The sequence below is a fragment of the Monodon monoceros genome, unplaced genomic scaffold, assembly GCF_005190385.1.
Source record: "Monodon monoceros isolate NGI ecotype Baffin Bay Population unplaced genomic scaffold, NGI_Narwhal_1 Super_Scaffold_18, whole genome shotgun sequence".
Classification (NCBI taxonomy): Eukaryota; Metazoa; Chordata; class Mammalia; order Artiodactyla; family Monodontidae; genus Monodon; species Monodon monoceros.
Genome location: NW_021703774.1, coordinates 75,595,012 through 75,614,815, shown reverse-complemented (window position 1 = coordinate 75,614,815; position 19,804 = coordinate 75,595,012). Strand labels below are relative to the sequence as shown.

General features: G+C 37.5%; 1 protein-coding gene across 2 annotated transcripts in view; it reads left to right on the top strand.

The window, feature by feature from the left end:
* The window catches only part of PDE4DIP (phosphodiesterase 4D interacting protein), a 58,565-nt gene that overhangs the window by 16,618 nt on the left and 22,143 nt on the right, over window positions 1-19,804 (top strand). For both annotated transcript variants that reach the window (XM_029227669.1, XM_029227667.1), the window contains exons 11-17: window positions 34-201; window positions 373-454; window positions 3,986-4,077; window positions 8,281-8,397; window positions 8,738-8,875; window positions 10,107-10,219; window positions 11,352-11,479. In XM_029227669.1, the coding sequence (XP_029083502.1) occupies window positions 34-201; window positions 373-454; window positions 3,986-4,077; window positions 8,281-8,397; window positions 8,738-8,875; window positions 10,107-10,219; window positions 11,352-11,479 (838 nt within the window). The remainder of the gene's footprint in view (window positions 1-33; window positions 202-372; window positions 455-3,985; window positions 4,078-8,280; window positions 8,398-8,737; window positions 8,876-10,106; window positions 10,220-11,351; window positions 11,480-19,804) is intronic.

The window sequence follows — 19,804 nt, the reverse complement described above, 5'->3', positions numbered from 1 at the left end:
TCTCTCTAATGTTATGTGTGATTTCCTTACTAGGCTGCTGCAGAAAAGATGGTACAGGCCCTAATGGAAAGAAATTCAGAATTACAGGCCCTGCGCCAGTATTTAGGAGGGAAAGATTTCATGACGTCCCAGGCACTCATCTCTAACCAACCAGCTGAAGTTACCTCCGTCGGTCCCCATCTTGGAGAGCAGACTGATCAAGTAAGAACCATAGACTTGTATAGATGTTTATGCCAACTGCATTTTCTTTTTATATCTGAGGCATAAGTATGATAATTTTAATATCAAGTTGTGCAAGAATGTTCCAAGTCCTTGTCATTGTGATCATGGTTCCTGTATCTTCCTAAATCCCCCGACTCTTCCAATTTTTAGGGTTCAGTGCCTATACCCTCCAGAGATGATAGCACTTCATTGACTGACAAAGGGGATACTAGCATACCCAGGTCTGTGTTAGGTAAGTATCAAATTTCATTTCACTCAGGAACCTCTGTCTTTCCTTCCTGTAACTCTCTGTTAATAGGTTTGGCCAAGACTCTCTTTCTCTTCCTACCATAATGGAAAAAGTAAGTTTGGATTCCACTGAAAGGCTGAAGACATGTGTCTTCTAGGGAGAACTGCCCTTGCCTTATTTTGAATTAAAAGTATTGCTCTGGCTGTACAATTTGACTCAGAGAAACTGCATCCTAATTCTCTTTTTCAGTTAGCTTTGCAGGGATTCAGGAACGCGGGAGGCAGGGTTTCCAAACCTGCACAGCAGGACCACGGGGCTGACCTGTCTCCTGGGTACCTTAAGCAGGCTGAGGCTGCTCACTGTAAATTGACATAACCCACATTACAGTGTTGGGAGGGGTAGGCAGTGCCAAGCTCCCCTCCATCCAAGGGATGGTTATAGGCCTTGAACTCCCTAAAAACAACTGAGCAAAACTCAAATGGGTGCCTTAGAGTCTCTGACTTTCACAGACCAAAAGGTTGGGATCTAGGGAAGCATCAAAGAAACTGTTATCCAGTGAGTTCCAAAAATAGGGGCTCACCATGGCTAGTGACTTGGTGATTATAGTGCTATGATAAGAAATGTTGTGGACTTGGAGGATAAACTTACGATTTTTTTAATGATTTTAAGAATGTATAAACTTTGTGTTATAGTGTAGGGTATTATGGAATTCATAGATAAGTTGTGCAAGTAGTCATTTTTTAGTGGGACACTTTATGCTAGTTAAAGAGTAAAGGATGCTGGATTTGTTCAATTTACTCCATATTTACCTTTTTTTAAAAGCATCTTTCCCCAGTTTTTTATTTTGCAAATTTCAAGCCTATAGAAAAGTGGCAAAATAGTACAATGAATACCCATATACAGTTTTATTAAGATTCACCAGTTGTTAACATTTTGCTACTTTTGCATTATTTCTTGCATGCACCCACACACAGATATAATGTTTTTTTCTGAACCATTTAAAAATTACTCACAGAAATCATTGACACTTTATCCCTAAATACTTCATTATGTACTTCCTAAGAACAAGGGCATTCTCTTCCATAACTACAATATAATTATCACGCTCAGGAAATTTAGCTTTAATACAGTCATAGTACCTAATGTACAGTCTATATTCAGAGTTCCCATTGTCCCAATAATATTCTTGATAGCTGGTTGTTCTCTTCCCTCAGGGATCATGCATTGCACCTACTTGTCATGGTTCTTTAGCCTCTTTTAATCTAGAACAGTTTTCTAGCCTTTTTTGTCTTTTTTGACATTGGCTTTCTTTCTCAATTGAAGTATAGTTGATTTACAATGTTGTGTTAATTTCTGATGTACAGCAAATTGATTCGGTTTTTTATATATATATATATTCTTTACCATATTCTTCTACATTATGGATTATTATAGGATATTGAATATAGTTCCCTGTGCTGTACAGTGGGACCTTGTTGTTAATCCCTTCTATATATAATAGTTTGCATCTGCTAACCCCAGCCTCCCAATCCAACCCCCCCCCCCACCCCCCGACAACCACAAGTCTGTTCTCTGACATTGGCATTTTGTAAAACTCTGGGCCAGCTAATGGCCCTCAATTTGGCTCTGATTGTTTCCTCATGGTTAGATTCAAGTTAAACATCTTTGGCAAGAATACTACGTGGATGATGTCTTTCTCAGTGCATCACATCAGGAGCACATGGTATCAGTTTGTGTTATGCTCGGTGATATTAAGTTTACTTGTTTGGTTAAGGTGGTATCTGCCAGATGTCTCCACTCTGAAGGCTCATTTTCCCCTTTGTAATTAATAAGTGATCTGCCAGCAAATGCCTTGAGATGTTGATAGTTCTGCTTTCCCACAGTCATTCACCCAGTGGTTTTAGCATCCTTTGAGCTTGTTGGAACTCACTATCTGGTAGTTTAAAAAAGAGATTTTCTATTTCTAAAATTCCTTCTTTATTTAGTAGTGTGTATTCTTTTATAAAGAAGAGATGCCCTTTCCCTATTCTTCCTACTCCGTTTGTTTATATCAGTATGGAGTAATGGGTTCTTTTTTTAAAAAAAAAGCATTTTATTATCCATTTCTGTCATTATTCCATTTGATAACCAAATTATCCTGGATTTGGCCACTTGGAGCCCCTTCAAGCTGTTCCTCTCTCCTTTCGGTATTTCCCCATCTGTTTTTGAGCACTTCCATACTTTCTGGCACAATAAGATGTTCTGTGATTTTCTTTTACTTTGCCTACCTCTGCCCTGAAATTATCCCTTACTTCAAGGAGCTCTCTGGTTCCTTTTAGTGGGTAATGGCATTTATATACTAGTATCTGGATATAAGATAGGTTCATAGCTACAGGTATGTCATTTGCTTCTAGGCCCTTTTAAGTGAACAGAGCTAAGGATGTTTATATGTATATGTGTGAGCGTGTGTGTGTGTGTGTGTATACACATATATATGTATATATATGTGTATATATATACATATATATGTGTATACACACACACACACACACACACACACACACATATATATCTCCATTTGATACTGATTCCTCTAATTCCAGTTAAACAATACAAGTTCTTTCTTTCCATTATTTTGTATTTGTATCTGCCTTCTCCCAACATTGAGAAACCTGGTTACCTGTAACATCGCTATATTTATACATTTGCACAGTACACAAAAATAGTTTCAGAATGGCTACATGAATACCGCTATCAACACTAAATCTGTTAAATAATATTTAAAATTTCTTTATAATTCTTTTTATCCTTAGAATATTTCCCACCAAGGGTGTACAGTTAGAATACTGAGTTCAAAAATTATTTGGATTAATTTTTTTTATTATCTTCTGGGTGGTTATCTTGTCAATTTGCTATTTAGTTTCATTTATTTATGTTAGTATTCAGTGTTTGGCTTTTGCTTCCTCATTGTGGAAACTAACTTTACACATTAATAATAAAACATTAACGTGCTTCAAAGCTCAAAAATACAGAAAAGTGTACTCCGAAGTCCCATCTACTTCCCTGTCCTTTCTCTGCTATTTTTACTCATCCCCTGAAGACAACCAGTTTCATTTCTGAGGTATCCTTCCTGTGTTTCTTTTTGCAAAAATAAGCAGATTAATTCTATGTGTATATGTGATGTGTATGTGTATGTTCTTATTTCCCCTTTTCCTAATATAAGGCATACTTAACTAGATGTATTCTTCTGTGCCCAGCTTGTTGTACTTAATATCTTGGATATCACTCCGTATAACTTCATTAAAGATATTCCTCATTCTTTTTTACGGCTATATATAGTATTTCACTGTGTGGATATACTATGCTTTATTCATTCTTTTATAGGCTTGTAGGTTGATTGCAGTATTTTGCTATTACAAATAATGCTGCAAAGAACAACCTGTGCATATGTGTTTTGTTGTTGTTGGGTTGTATCTTAAATTCCTTAGAAACAAGGCAGCAAAGATCACATTATGTTGATACTGATTATAACTAGCATTATGTATTCATTTTTAGGAGACTTGGATACAGTTGCAGGGCTGGAAAAAGAACTGAGTAATGCCAAAGAGGAGCTTGAGCTCATGGCTAAAAAAGAAAGAGAAAGTCGGGTGAGTTTTCTTGTTAAGCCTAATTTCTTAATTCCTGTTTTTTTCAAAATACTTCATATTTAAAAGAGTAAAATTCTCCAAGTATAATATCTGGGTCCAAATGCAAGTTGAGCCTTTTTTCTTTCTGGAGAAAAATAGAAATCCCTTTATATACACATTTCTCACCAAGATGCTCTTGTTATTTATAATGGGGATCATTAAAACTTTTTAAGTGCTGAAAAAACACAGCTTTCTCTGCCCATTGCTAACTGGAATAAAATAATTACAAAGGACTTGTGAAAAAATGAAGTGCTACATAATTGCTGCTTAGAATTATGACATTAGATCCATGAAATTAGTTTTAGAAACATGGAACAAGAGAAATTTGAGAAGGACCCACTTTTATTGAGTACTTGCTATATGCAGTGCACTGTACTGGATACTTAAATTAGCACTAATACAGCTCTGCTGAGTAAGTCATATTGGCCCTATTTTATAGATGAAGAAGCTGAAACACTGTTTTAAAACCTGGAGGTGGGGAAGAGTTATATGGCTATAAAATGCTAAAGCTAAGATTAAAACTCAAGTCTTTTGTGACTCAAAACACTTCCTAAGAAGTCATTTCCTGGAGCAGATAATTTTTCCCATTCATATGTTCTATTTCTAGCAATAGAGGTTTCATCAATTTTCTTAGAAGAGGCCTCTCAGCCTTACAGAATCCCTTCCGCTTCTTCCCTATACAGCTAGTTGTTTGTACTATGATGTAGAAGAAGCATTAGGTCCACAGTATAGAGTTATAGACTAAAACTGAAAGCCTTTATGTAACTATGGCCTCTATTTTAGATCGGTCAGTGTCATGGGTTCCTAAATTAAGTTTAGCTGGCTGGTCTGTATAGCTCCTCAGTTTTGTTCTACCTCTTTGTCATAGTTACATCTATAATATAAAACCTGCATTCATATTTGTAATGAAATTATCTTATTGTACCTCTAATTTCTCTTTTCATTACCATATTTCTCCTTACAGAGTTATATGAATCAAGTTTTGAGGATATGAAATTGTGTGGCATTTAAAAAATACTAGTTTAAAAAATCCCCTAGTTCCCCTCCTTTTTCTTGGTTCTGCCCTAGCCACTATCATGTCAGATAATTTAGTTTCCACATGCCGTTCTTATTTATCTCACATATAGTCAATTAAGAGTAATGTTACTTTTGGTTTTGTCCTGTTTGCAGGATCCTAAAATTATAATTACTATAAATGATACTTTGAAGAAAAACATTTAAAAGAAAAAAATCGGTATTTTGAGTGAGTTATATTTAGCTCTATTGCTTACGTCTGTATGTTCTTAATCAATTACAACTTCTCAACTCAATGCTATTTATTTTTATTATCACATTTCCTCTAATATTAGGTATTTACCAAAGCCATATAGATTTTTCAACATTCCCCCTACTCCCTTGAGATAATAGTAGTGGTGGTAATAATAGTTATCATTCACTGATTGCCTGTTCTATGCCATGCACTTTAATACATTTTCTCTATTCTCACATAACCCTGAAAAGTAGATATTATTCCCATTTTACAATTGAAGAATCTGAAGCTCAGTTTAAATTGCCTTGTTCGGGAGATTATGCCAAGATGTAAGACCCATGTCTATCTGACTGCAGACCTTTAGCATGCTGCAATAATGTTTTTTCTTCATGTTTTCATGTTTCTTCAATGGTGCAACTACCTCGATATAAAATGGCAGAGGTCTCTGAAGGGAGCCTAATAATTAAGAGCACCCCTTTTTCCATACCCAAGATCTGAACAAAATGAGAAATGAAATAAAATAGTGGCAGGTAGTTTGGTACTTTATCAACTGTATTACTGATAAAGGCTTACATAGAGAATTTAATGCAAGAACCAAGTGGGCCTGCTGGCCAATCCCCAGAATTAGGTAGATTTATCTGCCCAGACAGGCAACGCTGGGCCTCAGCAGACCATTCTGCGTGGTGGGGAAGAGCTTGCCTTTGGAGAAGCAGTGGCTTCCTACAGGCAGCTGTCTCCCAAGAAGAGGAAAGGTGGAACTAGGTCAAGCTTGCTTGGTTTATTCTTCCCCAGTCTACTGTTAAGTCCCTTTGCCTGCCCAGGGTTGAGTGAGTAAAGGGGTGGAGAGAGGTCAGGAGTTACAGTAACTGAGCTCCTTCAACAAGGAAGGAAATATGAGGAGAAGCATTTCCTCCTAATCTGCCGTGGTAGCCCAGAATCATCAAATACCTTTGTATAGTTATAAACCATCATAAGTCCACACAGTGATTCTATAAGCATTGATGGAGTTAGAAGATACACAAGTAGGACTTCCCTGGTGGCGCAGTGGTTAAGAATCCGTCTGCCAATGCAGGGGACACGGGTTCAAGCCCTGGTCCAAGAAGATCCCACATGCCGCGGAGCAACTAAGCCCGTGCGCCACAACTACTGAGCCTGCGCTCTAGAGCGCGCGAGCCCAACTACTGAGCCCTCATGCCACAACTACTGAAGCCCGCGCACCTAGAGCCCATGCTCTGCAACATGAAAAGCCACCACAATGAGAAGCCTGCGCACCTCAGTGAAGAGTAGCCCCCGCTCACCACAACTAGAGAAAGCGCAGCGCAGCAATGAAGACCCAACTCAGCCAAAAATAAAATAAATAAGTAAATTTATTAAAGAAAAAAAAAGATACACAAGTAAAATTTTTATTGCTTATAACTTACGTTTTATATTACTTAAGGAAAAAGGTGCTGCTTCCTTTAGGAAGCTTGATTACACCCTAAACTAGCTGTGTGTCATCCATCTTCACTTGTCACAACTACTTTAAAAAAATTATCTCAAAATATTTCCTTAAAATGTTTACTTACAAATAACTTGCCATTACCATGAAGCATATAAGACATAGTCTGGTGGCTTTGAGTCTACTTCCTTGAGTTTACATTCTGGATCTACCACTTACTGGCTCTGATTTTGAACAAGTTCCTTAATTTCTCTCAGCCTCAGTCACCTCATCTGTAAACTGAGGAGTAGAAGAGTAGTTATTCTGTAGGGTTGTTGGGAGGATTCACTCATTCTTTCATTCATCAGCTATATAGGTACTTTCTCTAAGCCAGGGCAAGTGGCAGGGATGAATAGGGAACAAAATCAACAAAGTCTCTGACCCTATGTAATTAATTCCCACTGGGGAGATTCAGACAACAAATAATACAATTACAGATTGTCATAAGCGATATGAGGGAAATAATAGAAAGTAACACGTATGGGACCATTTGAGATAGAATGCTAGAGAATGCGTCTCTGAGCAGATGCCATGTAAGCTGGGACTCAAGGATGAGAAGGAGGCAACTCAGGAAGATATTTCAAGCAGAGGGAATAGTAGGTGCAAAGGCTCTGAGTCAAGAGAAAGTCTGGTATTCCTAGAACAGAAAAAGTCCAGTGTGCCTAGAAAATCATGAATGAGGCAGAAAATGGTTCATACTGAGGTTGAAAAAGTGGACAGAAGCCAAGTCATTAGGTTTGTTAAAAGGATTAAGTATATACAAAGTATTTTTTATAAGGCCTGGAACACAGTAATAAGCACCTAGTAAATGTTAGCAGCTGTGGAAATTATCATGATTTTTAGTGAAATTTGTCATAATCGAATACTTGGCTGTCATTTTCTGGTGAGGAGAGATGAAGGATACAACATTGAACGTTTAGGGCCTACAGTGTTAACTTTTGGTAGGACTTCTTCATAGGTGGTGGTGTGTTCTTCCATCAGGAGGTGTGTAATGTTTGGTGATCTCTTGTGATATTGATGATTGATGCCTCTATTAATTCATTAAGGCTTGCAAAAATGGAGATATTCTGTCTTTTTTTTAATCTTTTAGCTGAAATACTTATGTAAAGAAAAACATCTATTCTTGCATCTGCTAATGGTAACCCATTTTTTAAAGTAGTATAATAAACTCATTAATTAAACAAATTTGGTATGTTTTGTAGTGCTAACAAAGATGGAGGATATCATTAAAACCACATTACAACTCCCCATGAAACACCCTTTAGTACTGCACAGTGCAGTTTATTGATCTGATCCAGTAGCACACTATTCATGTTCTAGTTTCTGTTTGCACTACTGGCTGATAAGATATGGAAAAGCATTTGCTTCAATGTTAGAATGTAATTGTGACACATGTTGTTTCCTCTACCCACTGACTTCAGGATTTCTTTCTCCACAGATGGAACTCTCCGCCCTCCAGTCCATGATGGCTGTGCAAGAGGAAGAGCTGCAGGTGCAGGCTGCTGATATGGAGTCCCTGACCAGGACAATACAGATTAAAGAAGACCTCATAAAGGTCTTTGAAAGCTTTTTAAAGACTATTGGAAATGATTACAGCTCAGAATACCTGTAGGGCATCTTCAGACAACACTTGGATACATTGAGTCTTCTTATGCACTGTTAGTTTGAGCCTCTTGATATTGCCATATTCTCTCTGGTTTATGTCAGAGTTGCTAAGATTTCATAAAGAAGCTATTGTTACCGTCATAGGGCTTATTAATATCCCACTTAAAGTATAGCAAACTATTTCAAGAGATTTGTTACTTTGTTCCTGTGCTGAATAAGATCTTATGGAAAAACCCAAACTTTTTGGGCAACCCAGTATTTTTATTGCTATACTTGTTTTTGACTTTTAGGACCTGCAGATGCAGCTGGTTGATCCTGAAGACATACCAGCTATGGAACGCCTGACCCAAGAAGTCTTACTTCTTCGGGAAAAAGTTGCTTCAGTAGAATCACAGGGTCAGGAAACTTCGGGAAACCGAAGACAACAAGTAAGTTATTGAATTACAAACCTTATTTTTTACTGTGAGATAAACAATTGAACAAGCCGTCAATCTCAATTATTTTTGAAGGTGTCTGTTGATGGAATTTCATAGAAAATCTGTGCTCTAAATTTCCCTGCCTTGGTCAGTAGCAACCACAGATGCTTTTTTCTCACACGTGTAGTTCCTTTGTAACTGCTGCGCCATATGTGACCTCTCTTTAATGCCAAGCTTCTTAAAATGACCTGTTTGCCTGTACTCCTCCCTGTCTCCACTATCATCTCTCTTACTAACTACTCATCTCATTCCAAGCTAGCTTTTAACTCTACCAGTTCACTTAAATAGATCTCTGCGGTTATGCACTACCGTAGCTCATGTTCTTTATAAGCGCTTACTGTAGCTCACAATGACATGTGTCTGTGACTCATGAATATCTTTTCCCCCCACTAGATAGTAAGCTTCTCCTTAGAACAGAGTCTGGCACATAGAAGGTGCCCAATAAATGTTTACTGAATGAATGAAGAGTACTAGTAAGTCCTATTGTATGTTTCCCTCTTGCCCTTCCTTGCTTTCTCTCCCACTCCTTCTTCTTGGCCTCTTTCCTGTCCTTCTGGCTTCGCTCTCCTCTTTCTTCTTCTTGCTCCCATATTTGAATTCTGCCTGATAGAGGTTTTCTTTTTTTTAATTAATTAATTTTATTTTATTTATTTTTGACTGCGTTGGGTCGTCGTTGCTGCGCACGGGCTTTCCCTAGTTGTGGCGAGCGAGGGCTACTCTTTGTTGTGGTGTGCAGGCTTCTCATTGTGGTGGTTTCTCTTGTTGCGGAGCATGGGCTCTAGGCGTGCGGGCTTCAGTAGTTGTGGCACGCGGGCTCAGTAGTTGTGGCCCGCGGGTTCTAGAGCACAGGCTCAGTAGTTGTGGCTCACGGGCTTAGTTGCTCCGCGGCATGTGGGATCTTCCTGGACCAGGGCTTGAACCCGTGTCCCCTCCATTGGCAGGCGGATTCTTAACCACTGCACCCCCCAGGGAAGCCCCCGATAGAGTTTTAAAGGTAAAAAAGGATAATATGGCATTGACTTGAAAACTGTAACATGCTATATATAGAAAGGTTAAGTCAGTAATGAGATAGTGAGCTTTTTGAGTCATAGCTCATGCTAATACATTCTTTTGGCCTCTTTCTCAGGACTAACTGTGGCTTCATGTCTCTATTTGCATGTTGCTTCTATTCTTTTTCCCTCAGTTGCTGCTGATGCTAGAAGGACTGGTAGATGAACGGAGTCGGCTCAATGAGGCCTTACAAGCGGAGAGACAGCTCTATAGCAGTCTCGTGAGGTTCCGTGCCCATCCAGAGAGGTAAGAGAGTGACTGCACTGTTTTTCCCTTTATTCCTCATTAAGTGCAGATGCTCACAGTATACAAGGAGGGAGAAGAAGAAAATCATAACTGGGACTACCCGACTTGTCACTAGTTGTAGGGATTGCTCTGAGCCTCAGTGTCTAAATCTTAAGTCAGGAGTAGCATCCATTTCGTGTAGCTATTGCAAAGATCAAATGAGGAGACATGCCAGGTGTCTAAAATAATTCTTGCGTATAGTAAGCACTCATTGTATGTTTCTTTCCTCTCTCTAATCCATGTCCTATTAAAGGCTGCTTCATTATAAGACTGTAAAGGGCACTGATACTCATTGAATATAACTGAAGAAGATATAATTGTTATGGCTAATATTACCCCAGGATTACTCATAGCCATCATGATGAATCTATTTTCCTGTACCTCTTGATTTTTGGTCATGTATATTATATCCTTCTGGTTCATTTTATATTCCCTTAATTTTTTTTTCTTATTCTGCCTTCCCTCGTAGCCCCTTTCTCTCTTTCCTAATTTTTATTCTTTTACTATTCAGTTTTTTCTAATTTATTTTTGAGTTAAAAAAATTTTTTTTCTTTCCCCTTCAAGAAAATGAAGGCAGAGGAAAGGTAAAATAGGACCATGTGTGTTACTTTATAAAGAATCTCTGCTTCTTTGTGAACTGGATTCTTTTTCAGAGCGCTGTCAGTTTTCCGTAACAAATGAGAAAACGAATATCTTCAGTAGCGACCCTACTTGGCTCAATATCGATGCAGTTTGCATTTAGTTTTTACTGGGTTTTGGCTTTTCAGAAACTAATGCTTTTAGTTAAAAAATGAAATTTCTCTTAGTGGGCTATAATGGTGTGAGATAAATATTAGGAACTATAATTTTATGTCAAATTGGCCCAGAATCTAGGATAAAGGGACAAACTTTACAGAAAACAGGCCTTGCTAATCTACCAGCATTGAACACAAGGGCCACAATAAAGACCACATTCATTTACTGTGTCCTAGAGAACAATTACTCCAAAAGTCTCATGGCTCAGAGTGGCACTGATGGCTCTTTGGAAGCATCTATGGACTCATTACATTGATGGCTAATCCATTTTCCTTCCATGTATGGCATGTTTAATCAGCTCTGAGAGAGACCGAACTCTGCAGGTGGAACTAGAAGGGGCCCAGGTGATACGCAGTCGGCTAGAAGAAGTTCTTGGAAGAAGCCTGGAGCGCTTAAGCAGGCTGGAGACCCTGGCCGCCATTGGAGGTGGGGAACTGGAAAGTGTGCGAGTTCGTCACGAGCATGCCTTCTGAGCACTGGCGGGTCAGACTGCAGCCCGGGATGGAGACTCTTGTTTGCACTAACCAGAGAGCCTTGTCTGACTTTGGCAGAATTAAACAGTGACTTACTAATGATAGAACTGGTACAAGTAGCATCAACTACAAAGTGAAACTCACTTTAGTCTACCTGTATTTCACTGTACATAGCTGTCTCCAAGTTGAATCGTGGAGGTTACAAAGTATATTTGCACACTATTAATCATTCCATTTTAGTTTTCCCATCTGTTTTCATTCTTTTCCCCAGCCCTTCCTTCTTTTCCCTCATCCCTTCTACAGGCCAATAAAGTTTATTCCTCCCCCACTTTCACAATCCATTTCATATGTTCCATATCATATCATAAATGCATGCGTGTGTATTATTTTTGCCATTCAGTCAACTCCTGCTCTTTGAGTGAGAGCAATTTTTTAATCAAAGTTTCAAGATAAGAGAGAGATAAGAGATTGAGACTCTGTAAGAATGACTTTGCAAAAGTGGTATAATCCTTATCAGAAGGTAACCAAACCCAAGTCTTGCAATAGAAGACTGAAAGTATTCGGAAGGCCAAGTTAAAGAGCAGAGGCAAAGACTGTTAAAGTGTTTATAGTAAACCTTTACCTCTAATATTGTTTCAGAGTTGATTATTGAATGACAGCGAAATTAGATTAGGTGCAGATTAGATTCCATTAAAATTTTTTTCTTTAAACTAAGGGTATAGTATTTAGTCAGAACACAACTTTAAGAAAGCTCCCAGGTCTTCGAGAGTCAGAATTCTCTATCTAAAAAGATAATTTCAAACGTAATGTCCCCCTTTAAATTCAGTATTTCACCAAATAACTCATTATGACTAGAAGAAAATATTTCTTGTATTTTTTTCATTTGGTAATGGCACTAGATGGAGTCCTGTATTTTTTACTTTTTAGTGCTTTTGCATTTCTCCATATTACAATAAGTAATAGGCTTCTGGCTTTGATGTGTTTGAATAGTTTAGAAAGAAATGTCGCATATCTTTCTAGGTTTTGGTCATTGTCTCAATGCTTTCTTATTTCAACATGACAGATGTAAGGAAGGGGGCCCTTGAGATTATACTTCTGGTATCTTAAATGTCAAGAGTATAAAAAGTAACCAAGGTTACTTTGTAGCCTTGCTAACCCATGAGGTTTGTTATTTCTGCTGGAATTAATTTCCTAGATTAGAAGCTCAGGTTTCAGTTTTTAAACATGGAATTTGGTGAATAGGGATTGAGGCTCTTCAGCCCCATAAATGTGACCGAGTTCCCTTTCTAAACGAGGTGGAGCACAACGGTTTTTCTTTTTTCCCTCCATTTTTCATATGACACTTTTATTTCTTTTACATTCATGTGTTGACATGGCTTGCTTACCTTATAAATTCTTTCCAAGTTTCTGTAACCTTAGCCATGCCTGTAACAGATAGAGCATCTGTCACTCTAAAATGGACAGGGAAGAAAATATTCTACTCAAGAAACACCATGGAATTCTCTGATTAAGTACTGATAGTTTGTAAAAGATTGGTAGCCATAAGCTTTCCTCTTAATGGAAAGCTTTTCAGTTTTATTAGGCTTTGGGTGGTACAGGGGTCATTTAAGAAAGGAGATTGGAAGTATAAGCAGAATCATCCATTTTTTCTTAGTCTTCCAATGTTTAGTGACCCTTTCCTGCACAAAGCTCTGTAACATTGTAGAAGTAAAGAGGAGGGTAATCGAGCTGTAGAAATATCACCCCACCAAAGGCTAGCCTGTCATATGATTACAAGGCATTTAAGAAATGCCTTTCCTTATTTTTACTAATAGACCAATGACACTTTCTAAGTTTCCTATTAAGATTCAACCATGGGTGATATTTGGGTTCTAATGGCTCATAGTGATTACAGTAATTTATGTAAACTACTACTTCTGTCATTCTTCAACGAGAATAGGAATTTCCCTTGTTATCTTGAACAGTTGCTAAGTGTTAGAAATATTAAGGTAGTGGGGTGAATAATGAGAAACTCAACTTCCTACTGGACAGTGAACAAAATACATAGATTGGGGGAGAAAGTGAGTGAATTGTAGTCCTGATTTGGATCTTGAAAAGACAGAGTAACTTGTACTATAGCTACTTACCTTTGATATTGGTCCTTGGGAAACATTTTAGAAAATTAGGTGATTTAGTGGCACAAGAGAAATTAAAAGTTTGGTCTTGACAATGTAGATGTGACTAAAATCTGGTACTGACTTTCTGGTCTGTATAGCTGGAATGAGGCTTACAAACAGTGCTAACTGGAGAGAGCTTGCTGGCCTAACAATTTTGTGTGGTAATTTGGCATCTTATTAGAGAACATGATTCTAATGAATTTTGTTCTGTATCCCACAGATAGATGATGCTTTGGCCACATCATTCATATAATCATATTTAGCATGCTATAATATGATTCCATTCTCTCTTCAGGGGCGCAGTCATTTTCTCTTACTGAATTATTCTACTTTTGCCAGGCATTTTTCAACCTTACAATAATTTTAGATAAAGCATTGTGTGCTTATAGAACCTTGTGCTTGAATAAAAAGCGTGAAAGAAAATGAAATGAATTCTCACTCAGGCTATGCTTAATTGGAAGCATAGAACTTAAATTGAGAAAAATGCGTATTGATGGATTTGGTCTTTCTCACATTTCCTTTTTGGTTGTAATGGTTGTAAGAGGTCAGGGTAGTTGAAGTCTATAGTTTTTAGAGCTAGAGAGTTGAAAAGGACCTCCAAGAAGATTTATTTAATGAGTGAAATGGAGTCCTTTTGACAGATATTTCCCCTAAACTCTTTTCTGTTACAGGTTTAAACAATATCATTGAAGTCTGGTGATTGTTAGTGCCTAGTATAAATCGACATTTTTCTGGTGTTCTCTTTTTAGCTATTTAGCCAAGTTATAACTTTTTCTGAAAAGGCCTGATGGGACTATTTTAACATTGTCAACCTTTTACTTTGATGGGGTGTACTTCTATCCTTATCCCCCCTGACCCAACCCTCTCCCACACCCACCTCTCTTCATTCAGTTGTGGATGATAGCAACATTTTTGGTTCCTCCTTCATATTTTTAAAAGATTTGTCTTGGTCATTATGTATAGTGAGAGAGCTGTTAAAGATCAAGAAAATCTTGACCTGGATAGGATATTAGATCCAAGCCACGAGTTTCCTTAGGAGATCCTTTTGTTTATTCTACTTGCACAGGTTATACATAAATGGCAGATATATATATAAAAGACCTATCAGTTTTATGCTTACTTAGGCTTCTAATTCAGTGTCTGGTTGAGAGGTTTGGTTCATAGCTTCAAAACAGTTCAAGAAAGTTGATTTCAGTTCTCTCTGCTTCAGTCTTCTCGTTGGATCTAGAGTCTTCTGATTACGGAAAGGAATAGATCAGATCACACCCCAAATTGCTCCTTTCACTGAGGAATAAATGTTGACTGACCTACCTAAAGTCACTTCCCTTTGGACTGTAAGCCCTAGAGGAAACTATAATTTAATACCTTTGCTTTCCTTGAGCTAGTATTGGAAAACTCTAGTTCCTGTTGTTAGGATAGAGTTACTGTTTTCTGGTTTCTTGGTCTTTTTATTTGAAAAAGTCACAGACTCTTCATGTCCCTGAAAAACTCAAGTTGCCTCTTCAACTAGGGTCTCAGTCGTAATTCTAGAGGCCTGCAGGCAGTGTGCAGGGATATATGACAAACTTCCTAGGGAGTCGGGAAGGAATACAGTGACCCACACACTTTTAAAGTCCATTTTCCATCCTGCCTTACAGAAATGGCACTAGAGGTGGGATAAATGAAGTTAGCTTTCTTTTTCAGATACTAACATCCTCTGAGATACAATCATATAGAGTATTTTCTCATTTCTCTTTGGGGTAGAGCTCAGAGAGCTTTTCTTCTCCCTTTGGTAGTATAGAACCATTTGTACTGTAGAAAGAATAGCTGGGAATATGGAGCCGCATATAAGGCAACCCAATTAAAAAACAGAAGGAATGAGTCAGTGGGACAGTACATCAGAGTGATTTCTGTGGGGTAATAGTTTCTGCATCTTAATGCTTTTTGGACTATGGATTTAAGCCACCCTCCCACTAGACTTTTGGAGCAACAACTTTTTTAAGCCTTTTTTATTATGATTGAAAGACTACCATGTTGCTTTTAAGTAGTTTGAGTATTGACAGAAGGTAAGTTCTCAACTTCTTTCCATGTAATCACTGAGCCAGGATGAATTTCCCAAAGAAATTTCCCAAATAAAGCAAATTTATAATTTGCTTCCAACAAAGGATGGTAAGTGGAAGGGACACATAAAACTGTAGAGCTGACAATACTAATTTTATCAGATTTCAAATAAGAATAATTAAACTTATAAAGTGACATACTAATTCTTTTTGCATTACTTTCCCTTTTTGTTGTTTAAAGTCAAATTCCAGAAATAAAAATCTTTATCATACTGTTTTCTTCTTGCTAAAGCTGGAAGGATAAAATGGAAAGTTCATCAACATCAGAAAATGTTTGATCTAAAGTAATATGAAGAGTAGGGTTGTTAATTAAGTACATGAACCAAATGGACTTCCTTGTTCCCTTTGAGAACTCATGATTGTCTAGGAAATGCATGTAGGTTTGTTTTTGGTATATTACATGAGTATACAGTGCTTCCTTTTGCAATTATCAAAATCACTGCTTTGAAATACCAACCTGTCTCTCAATCTGTGAACTTTAGAGGCATGTATATATACAAGTATGTTTTATAAACCATGAATTTCTGACTGTTTCCATGAAGTACTATCAGTTTGATAATAAAAGCAGGTTTACTTTTACCACTTAAAGTTTTGGTCTTAGGGCTGTTGAGAAAAATTAGAGTGATTCATAACAATTTAAATGAAGAAGGAAGTGATGTGTTAAATAATCCAGTAAAGTGGTGGTGCTAGATTATTTCTAGGACTATTTCCCCACCAAAGCAAGCTGTAAATATTCATTTCTTCATGGCACTGTGTTGTGTTAAACTGTGTTAACATTTGTGCTGAAATGGAGCGTGTACTTTTTTATATATAAGTGTTAGAATTTCAGCTACAGTTGAGACACAGAAAATTGTCACTGATCCAATAAAATTATCAAAGGCCAAACAGTAACTATTTGGTTTCATTCTTAAAAGATTTATGAGAAAAGTAGAGAAAGCTCATATCTTTTTTTTTTCCTTATAGGAGAATCAGTCTATTGATTATTGTACTAAAATTCCAAGTCAAATAAGGCTCAGGAAATTTAACTAAAGAAAGGATGAGGAAGAAACCTGAATTTTTCTACTCTCAAGGAAGTGAGACTAAAGAAACAGCGTTATGCTTCCCGCAGAAATGTGAAATGGACTACTTTACCTTCAAAAAACATTTCTTGCTCTCCTTGCTGAAGGAGAGTAGGAAAGTGGGATGAAAATTTGAGGAGTCCATTGTTTTGGTGGGTGGTGCTGTCCCTGTGTATATTCCTGGAAAGGCCTGTTTCTTGTGTTCTTTGAGGAAAAAAGAGATCATAAGCAGGAAGAATTCCTTGACATTACAGACTATTAAGTCACCGAAAACAGTTGCCTTCTGAATTGTAAGCCTGTAAGCTGGAAGGGTACCTAAGAGATATTGCAATTTAAAGACAAAGATATACCATGAAGGGGCTTGACTGCGGACAACAGATTTCTAGCTACTTCAGTTCCAATATCAGAATCTGTCTAGTTAAAGAATTTTATTTCTTGGCAGAAGCTTATGGAAGATTATATGAAATCTTAAAGTTTTCTTATGGTCCAGAAGGGAATGGATGCAGGTAATACTGCAGTTTGATAGGAGACCTTTTTTCTTTGATCCTCTCAAGTAGCATCATAATATTTAAGTCATCAATAGTTGGTTCATGATGTGAACAGGTGAGAGTTCTTGTAATGAGCACATGGCAGAGGCCTAGGAGTGAAAGTGAGGTGAGCCCAGAGGACATAAGAGCCTGGCACTGAGGGAAAAACAGCCGGGCGCTTGTTACTGCAAACTTGTTCGTGCTGTAAAGTTTAGCTCTTTGAATCCCCTTTCAAAATTAGGCAAATAGGACTCCTATGTTCTGAGTAACTTTATGGGAAAATATTACTCCTTTTCTGTTGGTTGTGTATAAATGGCTTAAAAAGGAAACAATAATGATGGTAGAGTAGAATTTGGAGAATATGGTCTTGTTGCGGCCCAGTTGGGACTCATTACTGAGAATTAAAATAACACTTCATGACTTTCCCTCAAGGCTTATTTGTGCATGATGGAGTTTTAAGGCAGTTATTATTTAATGATGATGAATCCTATTTGTAAAACCTATTCAAAAGAGTTCATCTTAATCTACTGATAGATCTGTGTTTTTTCAACTGTCCTGCAAAGTAGGGAGAACATAAGAGTGTTACTTCAAACCTCCTGTTGGGGAAACATATTCAGCAGTGAAGAAGTACAGATAGACTCAATTAAGATCATCCAGTAAAAACATTAGGTATAGAATTTTCTTCTGCTGAGTACTTTTAGGTTCTACGGTCTTTTTCTACCCTCAACTTTTCAGCCCATAGACCAGTTTACCAACAATAATTTAAAACAATAATAATAATGCAATATACTGAGTACACAGTATATGCCAACCACTATTCTAAGCCCTTCAAAAGCACCAAACCCTTGAAAGTTGACAGGTTTATGGAGTGGATATTACTATTAACCCTAATTAATAAGTGATGGAACTGAGTTACAGAAAGGTGGTGATTTGTCTAAAGTCACGTATCTAATGATGGGAGAAAAATCTAACCTAGACAATCTGGCTCCAGAGTCCATGTTCTCAATAATTATGCCATCCTCAATTTAGAAAGCACAGAAGTATGAATTTTTGCCTCAATGATGAAAAAAAAAAGACCTTATTTTTACATACCACTTAAATTTTTGCCCAAGGATTTTATAGTATTATAGAAGTTTATTTCTATACACTTTATAGAGTCAGGTAGTTGGTAGAAAATAATTTTCTAAATCTAAGAAAGGGAAGTTTTGGTACCATCTCCATTATGTGTAGTTCAGAGCCTAGAAACTTGGAAGAACCACAACTTGAGAAACTACCATCAAAGCCTCAAATAAAAGGTTTTAATAAAATTTCCAGTCTAACATGTAAAACTTAATCCTGGAGATAAAACCTGGAGAAGCAAGTTAAATTTGAATGAACAGATTCTTAGCTTTCAGAAATTCTAAAGGTGGCAGACCATTTTATTTATTTATCAAACATAAGCACTCCATCAATATATATATAGTACCTTTAAATTAGAAATTTAAAGTACTATTCCAACTTAGTTCTGAAGACAGTGTTTTGTTGCTTTGTGCAAGCATAGAAAAGGGTATTCTCCACAAAAGAGAAGTCCTTTATTGTCGTTTAAAAAAAAAAAACAGAAATGGTAAAAACAGAAAGAGGAACGGCTAATATAAACTTATAGATAGGACCTTGTGTGGGATAACTTATTCCAATGTTTTCTATAATTTTTTTTTAACTTTACCCCTCAAACAAACACACACAAAAAAGGCTTTAGCATTTTAATTCAGATTGGTAAAGGGCTGAGCAACCCTTAAAGCTGCCCTGAAGGAAGTATGGCAGACTAAGCTAGATGAAAAAAAGAACGAGGAAAACAAAACCCCTAGTAGTAGAATGTCAGGATGAAATGGGCATTTTTGCTTTGCCTCCGCTTAACTCCTGATGAAGTCAAAATCATGGTATCCTGCCCCAGAGTGAATTAAAGAGAGAACATTATGTAGAGATGGAGATGTGGCATCAGAAAGGTTGACAAAGGTAAGTGGAGGGCAGAAAGGGTTAGACAGAAGCCTTCAAGGCCAGTGACAATCACTCTTTCTAATCCCCACTTACCCTACTTCTGGAACCTAGTACAGGAATCATCATGGGATGTGGGCCCAGAGTGGTATGGGGGTGAGGATCCTGACCTCATAAGCTGAACCTTCAACCACAGGATCGTTCTCTAGTCCAACACTCAGAAGGGAAACGATGTGAAAAGTGTGTTTTCTTAATCTATCACTGAGTGGGACAATTCATTTTCTTTGCAGGGAAAGAAAAACGTTCTGATCTCTATTGCTGTACAGGGAAAGATTTTCCAAAATGAGCATAATATGATAGGGATGTCCTCAAGTGAATTAGCATCCTGGGTTCAGTGAGTTTCCAAAGCAGCCACAGCTTAGGAAGTGTGTTCATTCACCTCTACACAACCAGTGTTCTGAATAAGA